The sequence below is a fragment of the Fusarium coffeatum genome, assembly GCF_003316985.1.
Source record: "Fusarium coffeatum strain FIESC_28 chromosome Unknown BRIP53273_contig_122, whole genome shotgun sequence".
In the NCBI taxonomy this organism is placed as follows: domain Eukaryota; kingdom Fungi; phylum Ascomycota; class Sordariomycetes; order Hypocreales; family Nectriaceae; genus Fusarium; species Fusarium coffeatum.
In genome coordinates, this window is record NW_022157915.1 from 1 (window position 1) to 22,087 (window position 22,087).

Below are 22,087 nucleotides of genomic sequence, written 5' to 3' on the forward strand. Positions count from 1 at the left end.
AAAAAAAAAAAAAAAAAAAGGACAGCGGTTTGTGCTACTATTCACAGTTACTATTTGTTCTGAATAGCGTTTGTTATCACTTGTTGGATGGAAAATCGTGTATACTTATGAGCAAGAATTATCCTCTTAGACTTAGACCGTGGAAAATAAAGAAGTCTCATCATTTGTCTAAGCTCTCATCAGGGGTCTCTTCCGCTTAGAATTTATTTTGAATGTCTAAGTATTCAAAGCATACAATTCAATCTCTTAGCTACATGCTCTCAGGCCTTTGTCTCCTCTGCAATCGTGATGGATGATAAGGATCAAGTGGGTCACATCGACCGCTCTAGACCATGTATAGGCTGACTAATTCCTCGGCAAACAATTTAGTGGGCCACACGGTCGCGCCAGACTCTCCACTCCATCACGCCTGGAGAGATTTTTCTCATACTTTCCCCCACCAGAACAGGACCCTGAAATTCAGACCATCGACCTTTTTTTCACCCTTCATCAACACACCACCAAACTCATTCAAGATGCCTATCAGCAAGAAGGACCGAAGAAACAAGGAGCAGTAAGCCAAGACTCTTTGTCGTCATTATTCTAGGACATCTTATTGACATTTCTTTCAGCAAGAGGGCCGATGCCGCTGGAACTCGTGCTCCCGTCAAGGCCAACGGTCTTCCCGTCAAGGCTCCTAAGCCCACCTCTATCGTATGTGATTTATCTCACGAGAACAAAGAAGCCAACTAACTTACCAAGTGCCAAAACTGCCGCAAGGAGATTGTCAACACCAACAAGCTCCAGCTCGAGGTTCACGCCTCGACCCACGATGCCAAGCTGTGGCCCAAGGAGAAATGCTGGCCCAACGATTTCCAATAGATGATGAGTCTATTGGTGGCCAAGTTCGATGAGCTATTCTGGGGAAGACGCATTGAAGGGAACCACTCGGGGAATGTGCATTTGAAGTTTCGCAATAATGACTCATGAAAGTCTAGATTAACGGTAAAATCAATAAATTCGGCGTTTCGTGTATCAAATCTCTTTCAACTTTGAAAAACATGGCCTAAGTGTTTATTACAATATTAATGCTTTCCTTCCAAATTCCCAGGAACTCCATTATGGGCAGGCAGCAGAGTGTGATCAAACCCGTAACCCTCAAGGGTCGATAGCTCGTTGCAAGGCAGTGATAATAATCAGGGAAAATTTGACCTTTACACCAAAGCAACGAAAAGCCTGGATCTGCTGCCCATCGGAGTCGTCTCTTCGGGGTTTCAATTCGGACTATATTGGGCTTGGAAGAAAAGCGCTCACGATGATGAGAGGTTAGTATCCTCCAGCGCAGTCATCAATAACTTCTGTGTAGCAAGGTCGACGGCAAAAACACCCGGTGATCCTTCGATATCAAGAGATTCGCCCAGTCTCTTCATGGAGAATATCTCACGTTTGATGCATATACCGCCATCTTCTGACGGCATGTACAGTGATATCTCTCGTCCAACAACGCCATCTGGCCCAACTTTTATAGGCCCAACAACAAAATGTCGAACTCTATTCTCGTCCGGGGGCAAAGTGTTATACCGCGTGGACCTTCCCGAAAATTGCGTTGTGACACCGTGTTCGAGATCGATTATCCGCTGCGCGACGACTTGCAGCGTACGGCTATTCCATAGACTCTCTTGCGCAGCACAGAGAACACCCATCAGTCGCAGCGCCTCAATCCGCGTTTCAAAATCTCGACATTTGATGGCCACGAAGAACAGAAACGGCGCGAAGCCCATCTCGAAATGAAATTCGGACGTCGTCGGCCTAGTCCTCAGTCCAGCGAGTTCGCCCGCACCCTTGATCATTTCTTTGAAATTCGGGATAAACACATCGTAATCAGTTTCGTCTGTTGAGACGATCACAGTTGAAAGAGCCATGCAAACATGATATTGTTGAAGCGGCCATATCCGCGAATTTTTGGTTGTTGAGTTGAGCTCGATTGACGTTTCGGACTCGAATCTCTCGAATGCAGACTTCCACTGAGCCAGGTGGCCATGAATCTTTTCTTGCTCGATGAATATCTCGGGTGGGCCCGGCTGATGTCGCATTTTGCCAAGACGATATTCTCCGGTACTTCGGAAAAGTTGTATGGTCAAGTTGTAAATCGCATCTATCGAAACTTGGGCTTCGAAGTATGACGAGAAATTAGTATCAACTGTTGCAGCTGGTTGTGTCAACGCAGGACAATCAGCCAAGGGTTGTGAATCGCCAAAGTAAAAGGGCAAGATGCTGAGTCTCCTAAATATCGGCATCAGATAGTATAGTGCCCACTTTGGTGGATCACAAGTACCGAGTAGGTTGATCCCATGATAGCAATGTTGAATAGCAACGTCTCCGTTTGAATGCAAAACTTCGATGCATACAAATAGAAGGCATGTCAACAACGTCAGTACCAAGTCCGGGTTTTGAGTTCCTCGAAGTTCCCGAATAGCCGCATTATAATGCTTCAGAGCCGCGACATTTCTTTGACCTGCAGAATTCGAGTAACTATCATGACGCTGGCGGTTCTCAAACAGAGAGCTGATTGTCATGATAGAATGCCTGACAGCAGGTTCATGCTCAGCAAACTGCAGGACGATATGCGTCCAAAAGTAAGGATCGATAGGTCCGGACAGCGACGGAGCAGCAACTTTGCAAAAGAACTCGATAGCTCTCGATTCGTTTCTCGTCGAATCCCCAAGAACGTGTTGCCTCGGTTGCACGAGCTCAAGACGAGATGACGTGAAATCCAGCCCTTGGCATACCCGACCGGCGTTGACGCATCGCAGACACGCTGGCTTCGTCTCGTCGCATTTTATTTTCCGGGCTTTACAGGTCAAACATCCGGATCGCACCTTTCGACTCCCTTTGCGAGGCATTAGTGATGACAACAGGAAGTTGTTGATGACAAGAGACAACTCATGGAATACGCGGAATAGGAGGAAGTCATAAGTGGAGACGGATGGAATGTTAGCTAAGTCTTATGGAAGGTACTTAACCAACCAATCAGATGCGGCAAATATCAGATCATCCATGTCAATCACCAGCAAGCGAAGAAATCGATCTTGCAATTTCACACGTGATGTAAATCTAAAGAAAGGGTTGAGACGAAGGATATGATTTGCCATGATAACTTAAAAAATATCATTATGCACTGTCGCAATCATTCGCAGTCCGGTTCGATAGTGTTACTCGGTGATCTTCCTCGGCCTAATTACCCGAATTTTCAACCATAACTTCCATGCTGGTGCATTAGGAGACTATTGGCGATAGAGGCTTAACCAATAAATAGTCTAGAGAAATAACATCTTACTAGCAAAATTGGAATATGCAAAAATGAAAAACATACAACAGTGAGGATTCCCCGGTCGTCACCGACCCGAGTACTAATTCACCGCTCCTCGGCTTGACTATGGGAGAGCGGACGGGATTCCGTATTCTCCAAGGGCTGTGGTCGTATGTGAAAGATTGCGAGGGCTAGTCGCATTAAGAAGATGTCTTCATTGATCTTAACTCGGAGATTTCCGTTGAGCTAAAGCCATGGCTGATGAGGCTCTTTGTGGCGTTATGAACCTTACCACATGGCAGAGAAATTTTCCGTAGTCGTTGGTTTGATTGAAAGTCAAATTTGACTAGATGTGAAAAGATGAATGAATGATTGCTATCGAGTCTAAATGGTCTTGAATGATTATCTGCGCTGCAAGGGAGGCATTGGAGGTGAAACTTGCCACTGGTCACCGCATTGCTGTTCTAACTATACCGCATTGGGGTGACGTCTGGAGGAGGTGAAAATCAAACAAATGATATCTCAAGCCGTCAGCAATGAATGGATATTCATCGGCCACTTCCTCATTATTGCTCTTGCCTGGGTCCATATAAAGCTGACACCCCTCAAATGTGTAGACCAAGGAGGAACAGACATGCCGTCTTCCCCGTCCCTTCCCCACCACAGCTTATCATGTCTTGGTCACGAGCGGCCCTTTTGTTACCCCAATTGCTACGTTGCAGATCATCCAATGTTTCCTTCCTTCATCTGCAATGCAATGCAATGCAATGCAACACAACCAATCATTTTCGGTAGTGACTCGAGCAAATACGAGCTAGAGGGAGGTGCACCCTGAAGGATTTGGGGTCCAGAGGCTGTACAGAGTAAATAAAAACATCACAGCACCGAATATCCTACTTCTCGTATTGATCCAATTGTCTTACTCACTGCCTCAAAATGCATTCCCTCTTATTCCTAACTGTGGCTTCACTCGCCGCTGCTCACGTTCCTTCAGTCAATGTGCCAGCATGTCCTAAATATGGCAGTATCAAATTCTCTAAATCCGTACCCGACGGTGATCCTTTTCCACGCACCCAAGTCGATCTCTGCTACACGGACACCGCTCTCTCCCTGAAGTTTACTGCCCTGGATGAGAAATACTTCTACTTCAACGAATCCCAGGGAACAAACGATGATATCTGGGCTTACGAAGTCATGGAAGCGTTCATTTACAAGGGCACCGACGATCCGCAGACATATCTCGAGTACGAAATCAATCCCAACAACGTAACCTACCAAGCCTTTGTCTACAATCCTTCCAAAGTCCGAGAGGAAGGAGCGCCATTTGATCACTTTTTCATTTCCGACCCCGAGGGTGACGGGTTTGAGGCCGAGACGGAACTTAATAAGAAGGCGAAGAAATGGGTCAGCAAGGCACAGATTCCGTTGGGTTTGTTTAATGTCGATCCAGGCTGTGCCCGCGGTACTAAGTGGAGGATGAACTTCTTCAGAACGGTTACGAGCCCTAAGATGTTTCCCGACCAAGACCTTGGAGGATGGAGTTCGCCTGACAAGGCCAGTTTTCACATAACCAAGTTCTTTGGGCATGTCAAGTTTGTTTAATTGGAAGGGTATAAGACAGAGGGCTAGATAGCTGAACGTCAAAATTGATCCACCTGACATCTTGATTGTTACGATCGCTTGTTTATCCCAATTGAGAATATCGACGGTTCGTGATGAAAGATATCTCCACTCGATCCACGTCTTTGGGTCGATCGCAGGGCTGATTTAACGAGACGTCGCATCACATGTGTCAAAAGAGTAAGGCATTCATGGATGATTGTGTCATCGAACCTTATATGAGAAACCATCATCATATCATATTTGAAATTAATGGTCATGAGAAATGCAAGCAAGGCAAAGTCGTAATGGGGTTCAGAATAGATACGTCAATTAATTCATTATCACTAATCCTTCACCATCCTTGTCACCCATGCATATGTAACAATCTCTCCAAGTTTGCTTAAACCAATAGCATGAAGCTTCCACTCTTAAGCAATACCGGTCTTCTCAGGGTTCTTCTCGGGGTGAGAAGAAGGTAGGACATCAGCAATAGTCTCATCCGTGCCCTTGAGATCCTCCTCAGCGCTCACGTGGTCGCGAATCTTGAGAAGAATGACTGGGGCAGCAATGATAAGAGACACTGAGAGAAGGACCCAGTTGCTGATGAACTCGGATCTGTACGAGATCTTCTTCGCGTCAAGGTGGTTGCTGACGGCCGCACCAACGGACTGGACGCCCTTGTAGAAGCCGACATAGTTGGCGGATCGTCGACCAGAGTTGGAAAGAGCTCCCATAAACCTGAAACTATTAGTATATGCTTGATCAAGAGACTCAGTGTGGTACATACCAGTAAACAGTAGCCTGCCAAGCGGCATCGTAGAAACCGTAGAAGATGTACAGGAACATAGGTCCAGCATAGCCAGAGTCTGTCCAGTCACCGGGAATGAAACCCGAATCAGGAGCAACAGTCTCACGGGTATAGGTCTTCTCAAAAGCATATCCACCGCCCCAAATGACAAAGGTGAGGACAAATAGAGCAGCCCACGCAGCCTTGGCACGAGTAGTACGTCTAACGTTCTCCCGATCAAGGAGGTAACCCCAGATAACAGCTGCGATGATCTGAGCCAACCAGTACAGCAAGCCGTTGAGTGCCTTGGTGCGAGTGTTGAAGTAGGCTCCATTGACAGAGTTCTGCTGGTAGACGTAGAACCAGTTGGATGAGAAGAACATAGGGAAGAGGAGAACAACGAAGGGCTCGAAACGGAGAGTTTCCCACAGACCCCACAGCTCACTCTGCCAGGTTGGGTTCTTCATCAGGATAACGCGGGAGCCATCCTTGCGGATAATGTCACGAGCGTTGCAAAGAGTAAGAGCGAGAAGGGCACCGAAGAACATGAGGACGATGAAGCCGATGTATGTTCCATCGCTGACGGTCTTGTTTTCCTTGATGTTAATGTTTTCACCGAGAGGGATCTATCCAGTCAGTATGGAAGGCGTGATTGAATAAGGGAAGCTTACCAGACTGCCAATAACAGCACCCATGTTGAAAATTCCCCAGAACCAAGCAAAGTACATTCCCTTCTTGTTCTCATGAGGATACGAGATCATGATGGTACCCTGCGCAGTCCAAAGAAGAGCAGCGCAGAGACCAAGCCAAACACCAGCAAAGATGTTGAAGCCAGGAACATGCTTGTGAACAGAGACGAGAAGACTGATAGCGTAGAGACCGTAGCCAACACCACCGAAGGCGAGGCAAAGCTTGACACCAAGCTTGTTGACAAAAGTGCCGCCGAAAATACCAACCACAGCAAAAGTACCGTAGAGCGCGGTGTTCTAGCCCCCAGTCAGCATGTTGATCTGCAGTTAGTGCTTATTGCCGAGCCTCACTCACCATGTTATCAGCCAGAGTGGGATCAGTTTTACCACCGCCGCCAAGACCACCAAGAGCATTGAACATGCCAGGACACATGAAACAGACAAAGGCGACCATGCCGAGCTGGATGCGTGGCGAAGCATACCAAGGAAGGGTCTTGCCGAAGAGCTGGAATCGTCGGTACTTCCAACCGCGAGGAAGATCGATGTCGGTTTGAGCATCGTGGTAGTCTGCATCGGTCGCGATGCCGCCCTTGGCGGGGGCAGTAGCAGGATCCTGAGACATGGTTTCTTTTCTTTGATGTCAAGATCTCAAGTGAGTGAGTGATGGTAACAACTGAGAAAGAAAAGTGGACGTTGGGGTAATGTGGGCGTTTGGCTTTGTTTTTAAAGCCGTTGAAAAGGCGGAGGTGGAGAAGACAACGGTCGCAGAATGGAAGGGAGTGAATGGAATAAATAAATGTGCAGCGACTCTGGTCAATTGGGGGGCACGCGACCTGTAAGCTTCCCTAAAATAGATGAGAAGAGGAGAAAAGAGAGCCCTGAGGAGAAGACCTAGACGAGATGAGACGAAGACCCTAGCACAGAGTCACAGTCACAGTCACCGTCGCAGCAACGGGAACAGAAGGGAGAAACAGAAACGCTATCAGTGCGACGTTACTCCCGTCCCCCTCCCAATTAATCATGGACCCAAACTCGGACTGGGGGGCACCAGCCTTAGCTTATCGCGGGGTCAAGGATTACTGATAGCCTAGACCAAGATCGTGATAGGACACGCCCTGAGCGCCTGACAGCCCGACGATCTTTTGTCTTGACCTTCCGATAAAGAGATAGTCAGATCAGTCTTTCTGTGGAACATGGCGTGCAACAATCTACGGCTGCAATCCGGCCATTTATCACCAATTGAGCTTGATAACGGCTGCAGGTGCTACGTTGATCTCTTTTTGTACCATGAAGCTATTCACGTTCTCTCTTGAGCTTGCCTTTGGTGTAACCAACCCCAATCCCCCTTCTAATTTGCCTGGTTACATCAAAACACTGAAAGCAAAGCTCTCCCCGCATTTGATGCTTATACCAAAGAAATGTCACCAGCAAACAAATAGATTGTCCAGTCCTTGTTCTTTGCATCGTTACTCGACAACGAATCTCATCTGAAACCGTCAATCGGACATCGCATTGTGCCACGACGTTGCGTTCCCTTCAACTGGAGTTACCAGGACCCCTGTGATGTTTGTTGGTATGTAAGGTCTTGTTTCAGCCAGTCAGCACAATACGAGGTCTGTATTTCAGCTGTCATCCATCATCCATGCCTCGACTTCAAGTGGAGGCTCACTCAACCACCTAAGCAATGGGGATTTCACCCGCAATATCGCCTAAGACTTAGAGTAAGAAAATAAAATAACCTAAGTTCTCATCTAAATTGACATAAACTATCTAAACTATTTCGTCTCTTATGGACTCTCACAGGCGACGATCCCCCCTCCAATAAAGCAGCAAATTTGACAGAGACCTGCATTGAGAGCACAAAGACAAACCCGTCCATCATCCTCGTCAACCCTGCAGTTCTCAACATACCCTCGTCGCCACCTGGGGAAGAGGAATGAGAACATCCCTCCGCAATACCTTGATCAATGTGAGTCGAACCGCACCCACAACGTAAGCGTCGAGCGCATTGCCTAGTTCAAAGGGTCCGAGTACCATTTGAGGCAGGCGCCAGTTGCCACAGGTGGCACGACTACAGGCTCGGAAAAGCTTTTGATGTCCTGAATCCTGGCTCGAAGCTCGCCGCCAAGGTCGTTAGAGAATTCTGCTATCACCGATGCAGCCTCTTTGAGAGCCCGATCACCTTTGGGCCAATCTGCCAGCTGCAGGATACGAGGGATAATGTCTATTGGCCCCCGAATTGGCACGCAACCTTTGTAGAGGACCTTCTCCTCTATGATAGGCTTGCACCTGTCAAATATGTGAGCCTGCAGAGTAAAGCAGAAATCGTGCATCTGCAGGTACGAGAATGCTAACTGTCGAGCTTCGGCAGCCAGAGTCATGGTGAGAAGTACAAGATAGTAAGGTTCGGGCCAGGCGTTCTTCGGCTTTGGTTGAGAAGCTCGCTTGTCGAGCTGCTGCTTCTCTTCCTCACTCAAAGAACCGAAGGTGTATTTGTCATGTTCCTGTACCAACTTGTACTTGCTCAGAGATACAATCTCAATCACCTCCTTCTTGGTCAGATCAAGGCACCCGCCGCGTTGCTTGTGCATGCGCAAGTAAGTCTTGGAGACGGGAGCCCCCTTCTCCATGCCCTGAACCGCCGTCCGAAATAGCAAGTCCTTCTGATGCTTGTCTGTAACCTGTTCTCTCCAAGATGAACGTTTCAACTTCTGGGTTGAAGAGACAGAGCAGCCCATTTGCACCATTAGTCGTTCGTTGTATTGAGTGGATTTCGTTGGCTTCCTACCCATGAAGAAATCTTGCTCCTCAAAGCAAGCTTCGAACGTCTCCATATCGACCCATAGTTTGTCGAGGACACCTTCTTGCTGTATAGCATTGTACAGGTGAACCAGCCTTGTCGTGACACCAGTCTCTTTCATGCAATTGATTGACAGGGTGTACATCTCCGCTCGAGCATGAAATAGCGCAAGACCGCACAAAATAGGAGAGCGCTTCAAGAACCTCCCGTACTCATCGACCCCTTCAACATCATAACCATTGCGAACATGGTAGGCCTTGACCTCGGGAATGATGTCGTAGAGCATACTCTCCAGATAGTTCTGGCCCTCCTTGAGTTGGTATTTCAGAGAATCTCTGCCCTTGGCGCTGGGAGAGTTGGCCCAAATTTCCACAAACCTATCCAGAGCAAACTTCGTTTCCGCGACACAGCCCATGAACTTTTCGGCCATTGACTCTGTGTTGCCTAGAAGTCGTCGCATATCGAGGAATATCTGGGCAATAAAAGCCACCTCGAAAGACACCTCGTTGGTTTCATTCGTCTTTCGGAGCATTCGCAAGAATTCGTCTTCGACTGGAAAGCGATTTGAACCGGCTTGCTCTATGTTGTTGTGCAGGAATAAAACACCTTCGACCCAGAAATCGTACAATGCTTCAAGCTCTTCATGTAAACCTTGATCGCGGGCTGTAGGGCTTTCGACCTTGCCAGGTCTCAAGAAAACAAGCGAAGCTTGGGTTTGCTTCACCAGCGGCTCAATGATTCACACAGCGTAGAGGAAGGAGTTGTTGAAATCCACCAATAGATCGTTAGGACATATACCCTCATCCAAGGTCCTGCGGAGATCTAGGACTTCGTCCACCATTTTGCGGAAATTTAGGCCTGAACTGGTTCGTTTCCAGCAAGCATTCATTGAGAAATGGAGTTCTGCGGCTCGAAGGGCGTTCTTTGCGTTGGACATAGAGCACTCCTCTGAGAGTTTTCGAATCCTCTGAATTCCCACGTTGGTAGCAACTGCCGCAGTAGTGATGTCAATGGTCTTATCGAGATAGCTCTGCCATATCCATCGGATTCGGTCTCGCATACCTTGGGCCTCGACCAAGACCAGAGCACATAAGAGGTCATTGAAGCCGTTTTCCTCCTCTTCAACATTATCTGCCTTGTAGTTTGTACGATCCCCCTGTACTTTCTGGGGAAGTCCCAAAATGTCGGGAGCATTTAAGATCTTCCACAAGCGGTCCTCTTGATCCTTCTTTGCCTGGTAGCTTGTGCTATCCTTTTGCATTTTCTGAGGAAGTTCTGCATCAGGGACATTTAAGAACTCTTGAGACGGTTCCTCAACCGACAGAGCTTGAAAGCCATGAGAGATATTCTCCCTTTCAGCGGATTGAGTAGTTTGCACTTTCTGGCAGGGTGGGAATCGTGGACGGAGAGCCTCATTGACCTTCTCCAAGACGCTGACGAAGTAATCGTGTGTAATGTCCGCATCCTGGTTAACTTTCACACCATGGAGCGCCATCTCAGCTGCGAAAGCCGATCGCAGACGAATGGCGCGATCGATGGTACTGACAAAGGAGCTAGGGACAGTGATAAGGGGCTTTCTGGACTTGGCGATACACTCAGCCATGGGCAAGAAGTCTTTCAGAGCCACTGTGTACTTTGGGCCTTGGTTCTTGAGTGTCTGTGGGTTTGCTGGGTTCACTGGTGCTCCTCGCTTCTTGGCTTCTTTTCGTGCTTTGCCTTTGAGTCGGCCAGAGGGAGCTTGGCCAGGGGAAGGCTTATCTCCGCTCGCGAAGGACTTCTGATCATCAGGAAGATCGCATTTATAGCCGCAGATTTTTGCGGTTGATGCCAACCAGGATGCCAGTGCATTGGTATCGGACTTGTACTGACGGAGCCCTTGCATCAGCACGTCGGGCAACATTTAGACGAGGGCCTCCTGGCGAGCTTGGTGAGATGAGAGATCCGATGGAAGGTGCCAAGATGGCAGGTAGATTCAGCTGCGAGCGTCAGTTATTTCAAAGAAAATGGTCGACGGAACCCTAAGAGACGAAATGATTTACTCACCTTAGGTATGCTAGTCTAAGCTTTAGGCTAGGGGCTTTGCTTTCGTAGTCTAAGTCTTAGGGGTAAATACCAGACTCAGTGGTAGAGAACGTGAGACTGATGAAGTTGTTGAAAAGGCGAAGATAAAAGGAAAGTGAAAGTGAAAAGGGAAGGGAAAAGAGACAACAGTGAAGCAATCTTCATTGGTGCGGGTTGTTGCAGCTCTAGATTCTAGTTGCCAGTGTCGGCCACCTGCGAAAACAGCATTTGCATATTTCTGCGGTCGCCGGGTTAGGAACAAACAGGCCTTGATTCCCGCACCACATACTATTAATTCAGTCGCGAAGCAGGCAAAAACTTGCTCGATTGCCTTGGCCTAGACGCATCTATCCTGCGTTGTCATGCAGCCATCCGTGCCTGGGCGTCAAGGAGTAGGAACAAACAGACAGGCAATCGAGTAAAAATGACTTGGATAATTTTGTCTGCATCGAACGTCCTTTCCTAAGATCCAAAGAGACAGATTGGGCACATGTGATCAATTGAAATTGAGGCTGATCTTGGCATCTGCTGTGTAGTCGTGAATCTCATGCACCAAACACTTTCTCAATTTTCCGCCAATCTTGTTTTTGCAGCCTTGTCACTCTCTCATATCGGTGTGACATTCTCCTGATGCATGATACTGGCTTCTATGATACTCTTCTCTATTGCAGACGGTTGATCCTACGTACAATGCTAACTCCCAGATGGCAACACCAAGGCTATCCGAGACTATCTCCGAGAGTATACCAGAGCTGACAAGGAATTGGCCGGTGTTGAAACAGCGCGACTAAGTCGCCATTGGAGACGATCTTGGAACTTCATAATCTCTGTTTCGCTCCGTGCAGAAAAGTACGACGGTGGAGTGGCCATGCAAGCCCAGCCTGTTTTTGTCTGATGCTGTCAGCCGTCTCAGTGCAGCCAACGTTGCACCACCGCATGGTCCAGCGTTTATACCGTGCGATTGAAGGTATTGCACAGCCTCGTGCGATTCATAGTCTGACACCGTCAAACTTGCATCGACACCGTTTTTCAAGAGCTCCCACGCGATCGTTGAGGGGCAACCACAATTGAGACCAGCCATTATGGTACCGGTTGTCGAGATCTCAGTGAGCTCGCCGGTCTCGAGACTCTTCCATAGACACGCTGCTGTGTCGGGTTCAACGGTCATTATGGAAGTAGAAGCACCAGTCCTCTTGAAGTGAGAGACAACGGACTGTGCAAACGAGCCAACTCCGACGGGTGCGATGACGAGGTCGGCATTAGTTGGGTTTAATTGGTCGTCGACCTCCCGCATCATGGTCCCGTAGCCGTCAACAATCCACTTTGATGCTGTTAGCTGACGAACAATTTCTGTAGGCAAGGAGTGACTAACCTGGGGGACAGATTGATAGTCGCCGAAAGCTGTGTCTTGGACCATGATCCCTCTGTTATGTTTGGAGGCGGTCTCGGCTTCATGCATAGCATCCTCATATCTACCCTTTGAGACAACAACCTCCGCACCTTCAGACTCAATCAGCTTGATCGTGGATGGATGCATAGACGCTGGCACATGGATCTCAGCCGCCACATCAAGTATCGCAGCCATGCGCGCGACAGCGCGGCCGTGATTTCCCTCTGTCGCTGCATACAACGTCAATTGATGCATCTGGGCGGCATCCCGAACAGTGTCGATATTAGAGTCGAGCGGTAGATCTAATTTCTCTGCGATCGAGCGGAAAGCGCCCCAAGATGCACCAAGAATCTTGAAAGCCGGAAGGCCGAAGCGACTTGTCTCATCCTTGACGTAGACTGCGCCTACGCCAACCTCTTTGGCGAGGCTTTCAAGCTTGACGAGAGGGGTTGGCTCGTAATTGGGAAGACTTCTGTGAAAACGATCAATGGCTTCTGGAGAGGAGGTAGGCTTAGGAGACGTCCATGATTGGGCTTTCGGGTTGAAGTGCACGTGCTTTCGAGAACTCATATCGTTTGGTGTAGGGTGAGGAGAGTCGTGGTGTCTAAGAGCAGATATTAGAAGATATGCTTGGTCTCATCAAGCTGGAATTGACACAAAAGACGCATAAAGTGACTCAATGCGAGAGTATATTTATTTATAATAGTCTTCTCCTATTGTTCAGTGGGCATACTGAATGCGCCCAAACTACCGTGATGGTGCGCCTTCTGGCTACAACCTGTGTCAATTAACCCCGCTAAGTAGGGTGTTCAGGTTAACTCAACTGCACAATTTTGCGATATTGTATTTCGAAGAGGAAGTACTGTCGTCACCGCATTATTACTCTCAATTCAATTTTCCTTTAAATGTAACATTTTCTCTCTGTTCATTCAAATTGCTTCGGCAGCGATGGCCAGGCTCAAGCCAATCAGTCTTATGATGGGCCCTGCAGTTATTGAAACGCTGCAGGACAGCGCCCTGTACAGTGAGCTTGGGCCCAAAGCGCTCTGTCATGTTGGCGCAATCAAATCGGATCTACTGACAGCGAATATATTAATCGCACAAGTAGAGGGGAAACGGAAAACACCAAGGATTCTTCAAGGTGATCAAAGATAGTGGTTTCTGTTGCACCTGCCGTGTACTCCTCGGCTGTGACTAATCCCGCCCGAAGTCGCCTCCATTGAGCGACTTCCTCGTGACGCTGCTCAAACTCCACTCCAACACTCATCTTCACATGTCTTGTCATCAATTCTTCGACGTCTTTGAGGCGCGAAATTCGTTTTTCGATCAATATGACGGTAGAACTCACCATCGATGACATCCTATTCACGGGAGGCGACGACTCAGCACTGACACTGCCTTACGATGAAATTGACAACAACCTTGCGCCTCAATCGCGGTGTTCTTCAGCTTCCCTGCCTGGGGGTGTCATTCTTGTCGAGCCAATCCCACAAACCGTGAACCCACAGGATGCGTTCAATCTTCATTCCCCGCAACTTACAGATATCCCAATTAATTGGAATGGCGACTTCCAACAGACAAGAACAGCGTCTGCTTCTGCCGAAGATCTCAACCCTGACTTCTCTTTCCTGAATCAACCCGTTAGTGATTGGGGAATCCCTGCACCTTTATCAACCACAAACGATCCCATTCAGACACCTTTGACAAGCATCGATGAATTCTTCATCAAGAATGGCGCGAGCCGGCCATCTGCGCCGTGCTCGAATTGTCGTCGGTCACGCCTGCAATGTCTTATTTTACAAACAACTCTCGCCAATCCTAACCCCACCAAATCATGCTCGAGCTGTGTCGCGTTGTTCCGAGAATGCAGTCTTTCAGGTCGTAAAAAGAGGGAACCCTCAGACTTCGAGACTTTGGAACCAGTCATTGGTCGATTACATGGTGTCAGTGAGCACAGTGCTATGGGTGTGCCAGCTACAGTTGAAGAAGGTCAAACTTCACAGGGTCTCTCGGTAGCAGCGCTTGCCGGGAAGAGAACAAACACGCGTTCAGTGAGGAAGACGAGAGTGTTGCGCAATTGGTACCTGTCGAATTTAGACCATCCGTACCCTTCGGAAGAAGAAAAGGTTGACCTCACTCAACAGTCAGGATTGAGTAGAAGCCAGGTAGTCAATTGGTTTGCCAACACCAGAAGGCGACATCGAATGTCATCGACTTATTCCGCATCGCCGAGCCGGGGACGCCAAGGATTTGCACCGGGATCCCCCATGCCACACTACCTCCGCAAGAACATGTCACCATTGGATCGCTGGAAGAATTCTCCGCCAGATCAGGAACCAGCTTCAGCGACAGCGATCCAAAATGCGTTGGCTGCTCAATCTAGTGCCCAGAGTTCGGTGGACAGCGACGATTTGGTCGGATCTGGACCGGGGTCGTCTGCCAGCAATGACTCCCTCTGGCCGTCTACTTTGCACGAGGCTTCTTCCAATTCAGCATCTTCATGCTACTCGTTCCGTTCCAGAGAGGCTCACTTTCTTTCGCGCTCCCGCAGTAGCTCAGTGATGGAAGGGGCTTCGATCTCCAGGCCCACATCGTCAAGATCAAGGTCCAAGAAGCTCATTGCGTTCCAGTGCACCTTTTGTCGACAAAGATTCAAGAAGAAATATGATTGGGTACGCCATGAGAGGTCAATTCACTTGCCTGGCCTCGACTCCTGGGTTTGCGCGTTGCCTGTCACGGCAGACCAATCATTTTTGGTCTGGCGCATGAATGAGGAAGGTCCTCAATGCCTATTCTGTGGTCAAGACTCGCCCAGCGATGAACACATTCAGGCTCACGAGTTTGAGACCTGCGCCGAAAGACCCGTTTCAGAACGTAAATTCACACGCAAGGACCATTTGTGGCAGCATCTACACAAGTTTCATGGATGTCGCAAATGGGACGGTTGGAAACCGGATCTGAGTCTGCTACAACACCGACAAGATATATTCCAAAGCCAATGCGGATTTTGTCAAGCCATGATGAACAGTTGGGAAGAGCGGACAGATCACGTAGCTGCTCACTATCGCTCAGGATTGACAATGGATCAATGGGTTGGAGGGTCCGGAATTCACGACCCAAGCGACATGGATTAAAAGGGACGGTAGATTATGGGGTGGATACGGAGACGGAGGCGGCAGCTTGTCATTTGCGGACCCGGCTTCGGTACGGGAAAATGGAGTCCATCGGTAGCTCCGGCGAACCGAATGCAGCCTTGCCTCAAACACGTGGAAACCATGTCCTAGTGTGCTCCACTGACGGTTAATGGCGGTCCAGACCAGAACGTCCATAGAAGCAACGTCTGTTCGACCAATGCTTGAAGCAGACTAGCGAATGCCAGAGACGTTCGACTTGAGCTTCGCTTACAAGAAAGTTTGAGCCCAAACTCTATACAACATTCGTACAAAATCGGGACTGTCAAACTTCATCATCCCTGCCAAATGTGGGGAATCAGGGAGTTGTACCGTTGCGCCTCGTCTGCGGACATGTGAATCCGCTGTTCAGATGACGGGCACCATCTCATTTGACAACTAACAGTCACCCCTGACGCCCAATATCAAGAATAAGGTGACTTGTCAGAGTCGAGAACCATCCATGCTCACGCGAGCCGAGACTGCGATTCCTGTTTATTCCTGCGGGCTCATTACCTTTTTGGATAAATTTGGAAACACCGACCCGATGTCACGTATGTATGCGGGGGGTCTTGGCCGTTTTTCGCTCTTCTTCTGACAGCCGTCTCTTTGTCAGACTCCTTTTTATTCTTTTTCTTATTCCTTCGTGACTTCAATTCCCTTCTTTCCTCTTTTTCCTCACTTTGTTGTGTCTGCTCTCGTGTCTGCCGCCATTCCAACTTCAACCTCTAAACAACTCAAGTCCAACAATAAACTCCGTGTCAGTCACCATGATCATCACACGCGCCCTATCCATCACCAACTTTGTTGTCGCCAGCTCGGCGCTCAGCTTCCAAGTTGGTGTGCTGTACCCTTGGCACAAGCAACTGGACGATGACTTCGAAGCGCTCAAGAGGGAGCATCTCCGTGTCCTAACAGCCGTCGAGGGCAAAGTCGAGCGAACACAAGAACCTGCCGTTCTCGAGGAGAACCGCCAGAGCCTTCGCGGCATGCTCGGTAACCTTGTGGCGTGGAAGGCCTGAGCGTAAAGCCGACTTCGGGGGTTAGATCAAGGATCCTCTGGCGGCAGCCAACGCGACGCAATAAAGCACGACACAACAAAGCACAAAGCACATCATCTACCACGGCTCGAAAAGGACATATATACACCGAAGACAAGATCTAGACGGCGTATTTATCCTTATACATCAACGAAACACACGTTTTCTTCCCTTTGCTCAGGCGTTCCTCCTTTCCGGCGTTCGAAACCCCTCGGCTCAAGTGGGGCCGACAATGGTCACGCTCCGGGTTATCACGTGCATCGGGCGCGAACAGAGATTCCCCACCGATTTTACCCGACTACAAGCCCGAGATTCTAGGCGCGTGCAAATATATGGATGTTTATCAGTTAGTTACAGGCACGGAAGGCATTTCGCATGTTGTTCTACTTAGACCACCTATAGTTTTGCTTTCTTTTTTAGTTCATGGCATTGTTACTGCTAAATTATACTGTTACAAGATCACCACTTTCCATTTTGTACCTGTGCTTTTGGGTTTCACCGCCACATTGTCTGTCGTGCCACTTATGAGAGCAACACAGTTGTCGCAAACATCGACTCTTCAATGCGATCCACTTTACCGTGCGATAATTGTCAAAGGATGTCGCCTTTAGGGGTTCTAGGATGGGTGTCTGTTGGGAAATGTTCGATTGAGCCATAACATCGCATCTACTTTCTGCGATAAACACTACCATTACTAAACGCTGCAGATATGAAGAAGAACCATCAGTCAACTCATCCACGTGCGAAACTCTATACCGAGTCCCATACCCATCCGATCGCCGTACATCAGATTCGACCGCTTCCCGAACCGATCCTCCCTAATTGACCGCCTTGAAGTATACCGGGCTACTGAACGAGCTCTGCATATTGACCTGGAACGCTTGGCTATACGCGGGCGTAATCCTCAAGGCGCCATCGCCGCTCCAGACTTTAACGCTGAGGCTCTCCCTGCCTTTGAGGACGTTGTCGATTGAAGAGCTGAACTGGACCATGACAACAAGGATGCCGATGAGTGCGCCGGCTATGAGGAGCTTGGCTATGACATCGATGAGGGCACAGAACTTGAGGAAGCCGGAGGATGACTTGTCGGGAGTCATTGTGGGTGCTTCGACGGCTGTGTTGGTGTTGATCGACTTGTCGGTCATGAGCAAGTGTTGCAACGTTTGGTGGCAGTTGGTCGCTAGTAAGGACTTGATAGCGACGAAACTAGGTAGAGGTGATGAGTAAGAGAAGCTGGGTATGAGCGCAAGGAAGAAAGCAGAGTCGAAGAGGCCAAGGCTGGGGAAGTAGGGGACTTCAAATACTGTAAGGCTGGGCGGATTAAGCACTTAATTAAGCTTAAGCATCTGTGTCCAAGGCACTCGAGACCGCCACGACAGGGGTGGAAGTGAAGCTACTGCAGCTTGAGTGAAGCGCTAGACGATCAATGTGATTGAAGCTGGTTTTAGTTGGTTGGGTAATATCGTGAAGGGTTGTGGTGTCACTTTGCTTCTTGTGAGCGGCATTCGACTATGGACTGGGCCACGGTGCTTTTTTGCAAAGAAAGCGTACTCAGCAGGGTACATTGTACTTGAGCTAGACAGTGATGAATATTGAATCTTGTGATCTTTACTATTATTCTTGTACCTCCAACCCATCTCGGGATCCCAATCTCTTGGGCAGTGACAAACAACTCATCAATTAATTGAGGGGCACGCGGTCTGTCTTAGCGTGCTGTGGCTGATACAGGGTCGTAGATGCGACACTAACTTTATCACACTCACCTCCCACGTATAAATGCTAGAGTTTTATCGGTCTCGCGCCATTGAACATGGATGTCCCTACGATCGTCGTAGAGCTGAAAAGACCCTGGTCGATCGTCAACTTTGGGAATGCTTTGCGGTCACGGACGTTTTGCCAAGAGGAGAATAGGCAAACGACTTTAATGGTGTGCATAACGTTGTCTAGCGCTGATTGCAGCATTCTCGTGAGAGAGGAGGGTGCTGTTTTTAGTAGAGGGCTTTTTACTGTTGGCTAAAATTGGCAACAGTTTAATGTACTGGATTGATCCCACTGTATGGTGTTGGGTTGTAGTGGAAATTGAGTGTCCAACAGTCAACTCATCCATTACCTGGCTTGTCAAAATATGTCACACATTCTTTTCTCGCAAACTATTAATGATCAACTTGTTCAAATTTCTCATTTCAATATATATGGTGTTCATAGCAGATCAAAGTATAACACATGGTGGAGCTGCCTGGCCATCTTGCGTCTCAGACAAAAACCTTTGCTTATCACTCCAGCCCAACTGATCAAATCGTCTCCTCATCGCCTTTGCCTCCTCTAGATAATCTGATCCTTGAACATCTTCAGCGTACTTATCCATTAGTTCTTCTAGCTCCTTATGCCGATATCCATCTTCCAAAGCAGCCCATACCATCTTCAACAACTCTGGTGCCCAAGAAGAACCGCATGGTCTAAATATCTGGCACTGCTGTGCCAGAACTATCGTTTCATCGCAGACCTGGTGAAACTCTCCTGTATAGTTCGGAAGAACACCGAATGGTTCAATCGTTGGACCGACTAGGGCGGTTTGAATGAGAAGAATCGAGTGCCCTGTAGCGTATTCTATAGCTTTTATTCTTGTTAGAGAATCAGCATTTGGAGCCAGAGCTAATGGTATCGCCTTCTCGTATTGGTCTCGCATGATTGGTCGTTCTTGTGAGAGCGTGTTGTAATAACATTTCAGTTGGTAGAGATAGCGTTCTGGATCTCGAAGAAAGACAGGAAGATCTCCTATTGCTCCCAATTCAAAAGAGTATAGGCCCTGCTCGTAGTGAATAGGTCTTTTTATGATCGTGTCTTGGACAGCGACATCCCAGAACCAGGGGCCGAGTTCGACCTTGGGGTCACAAAGTGCGGCATATACCTAAGAGGTTTAGGTTGATTATTGTCAAGCGGATGGTCGACTTACCCCTTGTAGACAAAAACCGCGAAGATCGTCGGGATCAATATTGGCTCCCTGCGTGAGTACTTCCTTTACCAGATAAGCTATGATGCCCCGGTGTTTGTTGGCGTGCTTGTTTTCAACCCACAGCTAACAATCTCGTTAGCTCAGTTGTGATGATTTTCTTTCAAGACAAACCTGGCATAACATCATCATAATAACCAATTCCAACTTGAGCATTACAGACTGCTTCGAATCCTTCAAACACGTTTGCAATGATCTCAGGGCTTTCCCATACAACGCGAGAGCCTTCGAGTTAGATTCTTTCCGAAGACGGACTGACTGAAACGATGCAATGACAGCTGAAGTCATATCATCCAAAGCAGCATGTGAACCAAATCTTTGAGGCAAGCCTTTGAAGAATCTCGGTCCATAAAGTTCGAAACTGTACCTCTCGTCGGTTATACTTATCATAGAGATAAATTCCGATGCCAACTGCGTAGTTCCGTTGGATGGGGGAGCAGCGATAGGTTTGTACTCATGGAATCTGAATCTTTGTAGACCACCTCCAGTGCAACTATCACCGACTCTTGTACAGCGTCCGCATTTCGGCTTTGCTAGATCGCACTCGATGGAGTCAGCTGGTTTATCTTAGACGTGGGTGAGGCCTTGCCTTACTTTCTTCTTCGCTTTTCGGCAGGTATTGCAGCCTCTGCTACTCGGAACACCGACCATTGTTAATTTCCCAAATTTCTATTGACGAAGGATCATTGTCATGGGCAGGAGTTGGAGATGAGACCCGAAGAAGTGTTATGTAAGCAGAGAACGTACATCTTGGCATTGTCTGCTGACAGGATTGTGACATGCCACGCCAGCCAATGAAGAGAATAAGATCTTTCTCGGATCGCCGGGAATATTTGTCAGTTACTGTAATGTACATATGTGCCGCCATGGAGAATTAACGTAAGCCGGCATATGACGCCAAGCTATAGCTGGGTGACAGCTGACTTGTTGCTATGTTAAAGTGAAGGTGGGATAAGCGTACGAGAAAAGGCACGGTTGCTCTCTTTTAATACGATAAAGAAATTAAGCATAATCTGAGGCCAGCCTTACCCGTTCCGCTATAGCTGAGGTGCATAAAGACTCGAGTCGGAGATTGACGGGCACGTTCCTTACCTGTAGATACTCAAAGTCATTTCACGAAGGAAAGAGAAACGGAACTGCAATAAAAGTATAATATGCGTGTATGCTCGTCTATGTCCGTGTATCGTCGTCTTGTGTAACTGTGAGGGGAGTGATGAGGTGGTTGGTTAGGTCACCACCCCAGCGCTCTTTCCTTCCAACCAACAGCCTCATTATGCATGGCCATTTCTATTGACTTCTCTCCTCTCGGTCGCAAGTGAAACAGCACATTCAATCGCAAACCCAAAGCATCTCGCATACCATCCAGGGCCCCAGTAACTCAGCTCAATGTTGTGCGGCGCCCCTCTCAGGATGCTCAAATCAACCCTCTTGCTCTTGGGCAATCCCCCCGCAAAGTCCTTCATATGCTCATCCGTCGCATCCCAGTAATGGTCTCTGTCTGTCAGAGCAAACATCACAGGCGCAGTAATATTGGCGCCCCATTTCTGCTTCCACGTGGCTAACCATGTTCTTCTCAATGCCGCAAGCTCCTCGAACGGGATAGCATGATCGATGCGCTCCGATTGCGCATACACGGACTCGTCCGCCGTACCTGGAAGAAGCAGAGTCTTGTCTTTGACTACTACAGGGATGTTCAGATGAGTAGGTGGCGGGTCTTGCGAAACGTGGGCACTTGAATCCTTCAACAATGACCCAAAGCCAGAAATAACGACGCCACCCAACGGGTATGCAGGGTCAGATTCTGTACCATGCATGGCTGCTGCCACGACGGCACCCGCCGCACCGAGGCTATGGCAGTGTAACACGATGCATGTACATTCATTCGTCAGGCCATATCCTTTCCACAAAGCTGGAAGAATGAATTGATGCAGTCGCCTGCCCCATTCTTCTGGGTACGACGATCCCTCAGGAACAGGTCCTACTGGGGTCGAACCTTTATAGTCTGGCCGATCAATTGCGACAAAAGGTACCGACAGAGAGTCACTATGCACCTTGGCTGAGTATTCGGGTGTGACATCAAAATATTCGCTGGTATAACAGCCGCCGTGTAGTCCAACGACCAACGGGCGATACTTCAATGTCAGTGGCGACGAGGGAATATTGAAGATTCCCGTCAAGGCCGTGCCATCTGCCAGAGACAGATTAAAGGATTCCATTGCTGAATCGGCCAATGAAGCACACGTACAGCG

At 48.4% G+C, this 22,087-nt stretch overlaps 8 protein-coding genes across 8 annotated transcripts; 4 read left to right on the top strand and 4 right to left on the bottom strand.

Annotated features, from left to right (window-relative positions):
- Nucleotides 1-515: 515 nt before the first annotated feature.
- On the top strand, nt 516-861 carry FIESC28_05620 (uncharacterized protein; the record flags this gene model as incomplete). The annotated part of the gene is made up of 3 exons (XM_031159765.1): nt 516-553; nt 612-693; nt 742-861. The coding sequence occupies 3 exons, from the start codon at nt 516-518 to the stop codon at nt 859-861; spliced, it is 240 nt and encodes a 79-aa protein (XP_031016080.1).
- Nucleotides 862-1,289: 428 nt separating this feature from the next.
- FIESC28_05621 (uncharacterized protein) lies at nt 1,290-2,882 on the bottom strand (the record flags this gene model as incomplete). Its single annotated transcript, XM_031159766.1, has 1 exon — nt 1,290-2,882. The coding sequence occupies one exon, from the start codon at nt 2,880-2,882 to the stop codon at nt 1,290-1,292; it is 1,593 nt and encodes a 530-aa protein (XP_031016081.1).
- A 1,343-nt stretch (nt 2,883-4,225) lies between these two features.
- Nucleotides 4,226-4,891, top strand: FIESC28_05622 (uncharacterized protein; the record flags this gene model as incomplete). The annotated part of the gene is made up of 1 exon (XM_031159767.1): nt 4,226-4,891. The coding sequence occupies one exon, from the start codon at nt 4,226-4,228 to the stop codon at nt 4,889-4,891; it is 666 nt and encodes a 221-aa protein (XP_031016082.1).
- Nucleotides 4,892-5,319: 428 nt separating this feature from the next.
- On the bottom strand, nt 5,320-6,989 carry FIESC28_05623 (uncharacterized protein; the record flags this gene model as incomplete). The annotated part of the gene is made up of 4 exons (XM_031159768.1): nt 5,320-5,629; nt 5,679-6,304; nt 6,350-6,664; nt 6,723-6,989. The coding sequence occupies 4 exons, from the start codon at nt 6,987-6,989 to the stop codon at nt 5,320-5,322; spliced, it is 1,518 nt and encodes a 505-aa protein (XP_031016083.1).
- A 1,390-nt stretch (nt 6,990-8,379) lies between these two features.
- Nucleotides 8,380-11,067, bottom strand: FIESC28_05624 (uncharacterized protein; the record flags this gene model as incomplete). Its single annotated transcript, XM_031159769.1, has 2 exons — nt 8,380-9,885; nt 9,943-11,067. The coding sequence occupies 2 exons, from the start codon at nt 11,065-11,067 to the stop codon at nt 8,380-8,382; spliced, it is 2,631 nt and encodes an 876-aa protein (XP_031016084.1).
- Nucleotides 11,068-12,015: 948 nt separating this feature from the next.
- Nucleotides 12,016-13,188, bottom strand: FIESC28_05625 (uncharacterized protein; the record flags this gene model as incomplete). The annotated part of the gene is made up of 1 exon (XM_031159770.1): nt 12,016-13,188. One exon carries the CDS (start codon nt 13,186-13,188, stop codon nt 12,016-12,018), a length of 1,173 nt encoding a protein of 390 aa, XP_031016085.1.
- Nucleotides 13,189-13,949: 761 nt separating this feature from the next.
- On the top strand, nt 13,950-15,752 carry FIESC28_05626 (uncharacterized protein; the record flags this gene model as incomplete). The annotated part of the gene is made up of 1 exon (XM_031159771.1): nt 13,950-15,752. The coding sequence occupies one exon, from the start codon at nt 13,950-13,952 to the stop codon at nt 15,750-15,752; it is 1,803 nt and encodes a 600-aa protein (XP_031016086.1).
- An 806-nt stretch (nt 15,753-16,558) lies between these two features.
- Nucleotides 16,559-16,810, top strand: FIESC28_05627 (uncharacterized protein; the record flags this gene model as incomplete). Its single annotated transcript, XM_031159772.1, has 1 exon — nt 16,559-16,810. One exon carries the CDS (start codon nt 16,559-16,561, stop codon nt 16,808-16,810), a length of 252 nt encoding a protein of 83 aa, XP_031016087.1.
- Between the last annotated feature and the right edge of the window lie 5,277 nt (nt 16,811-22,087).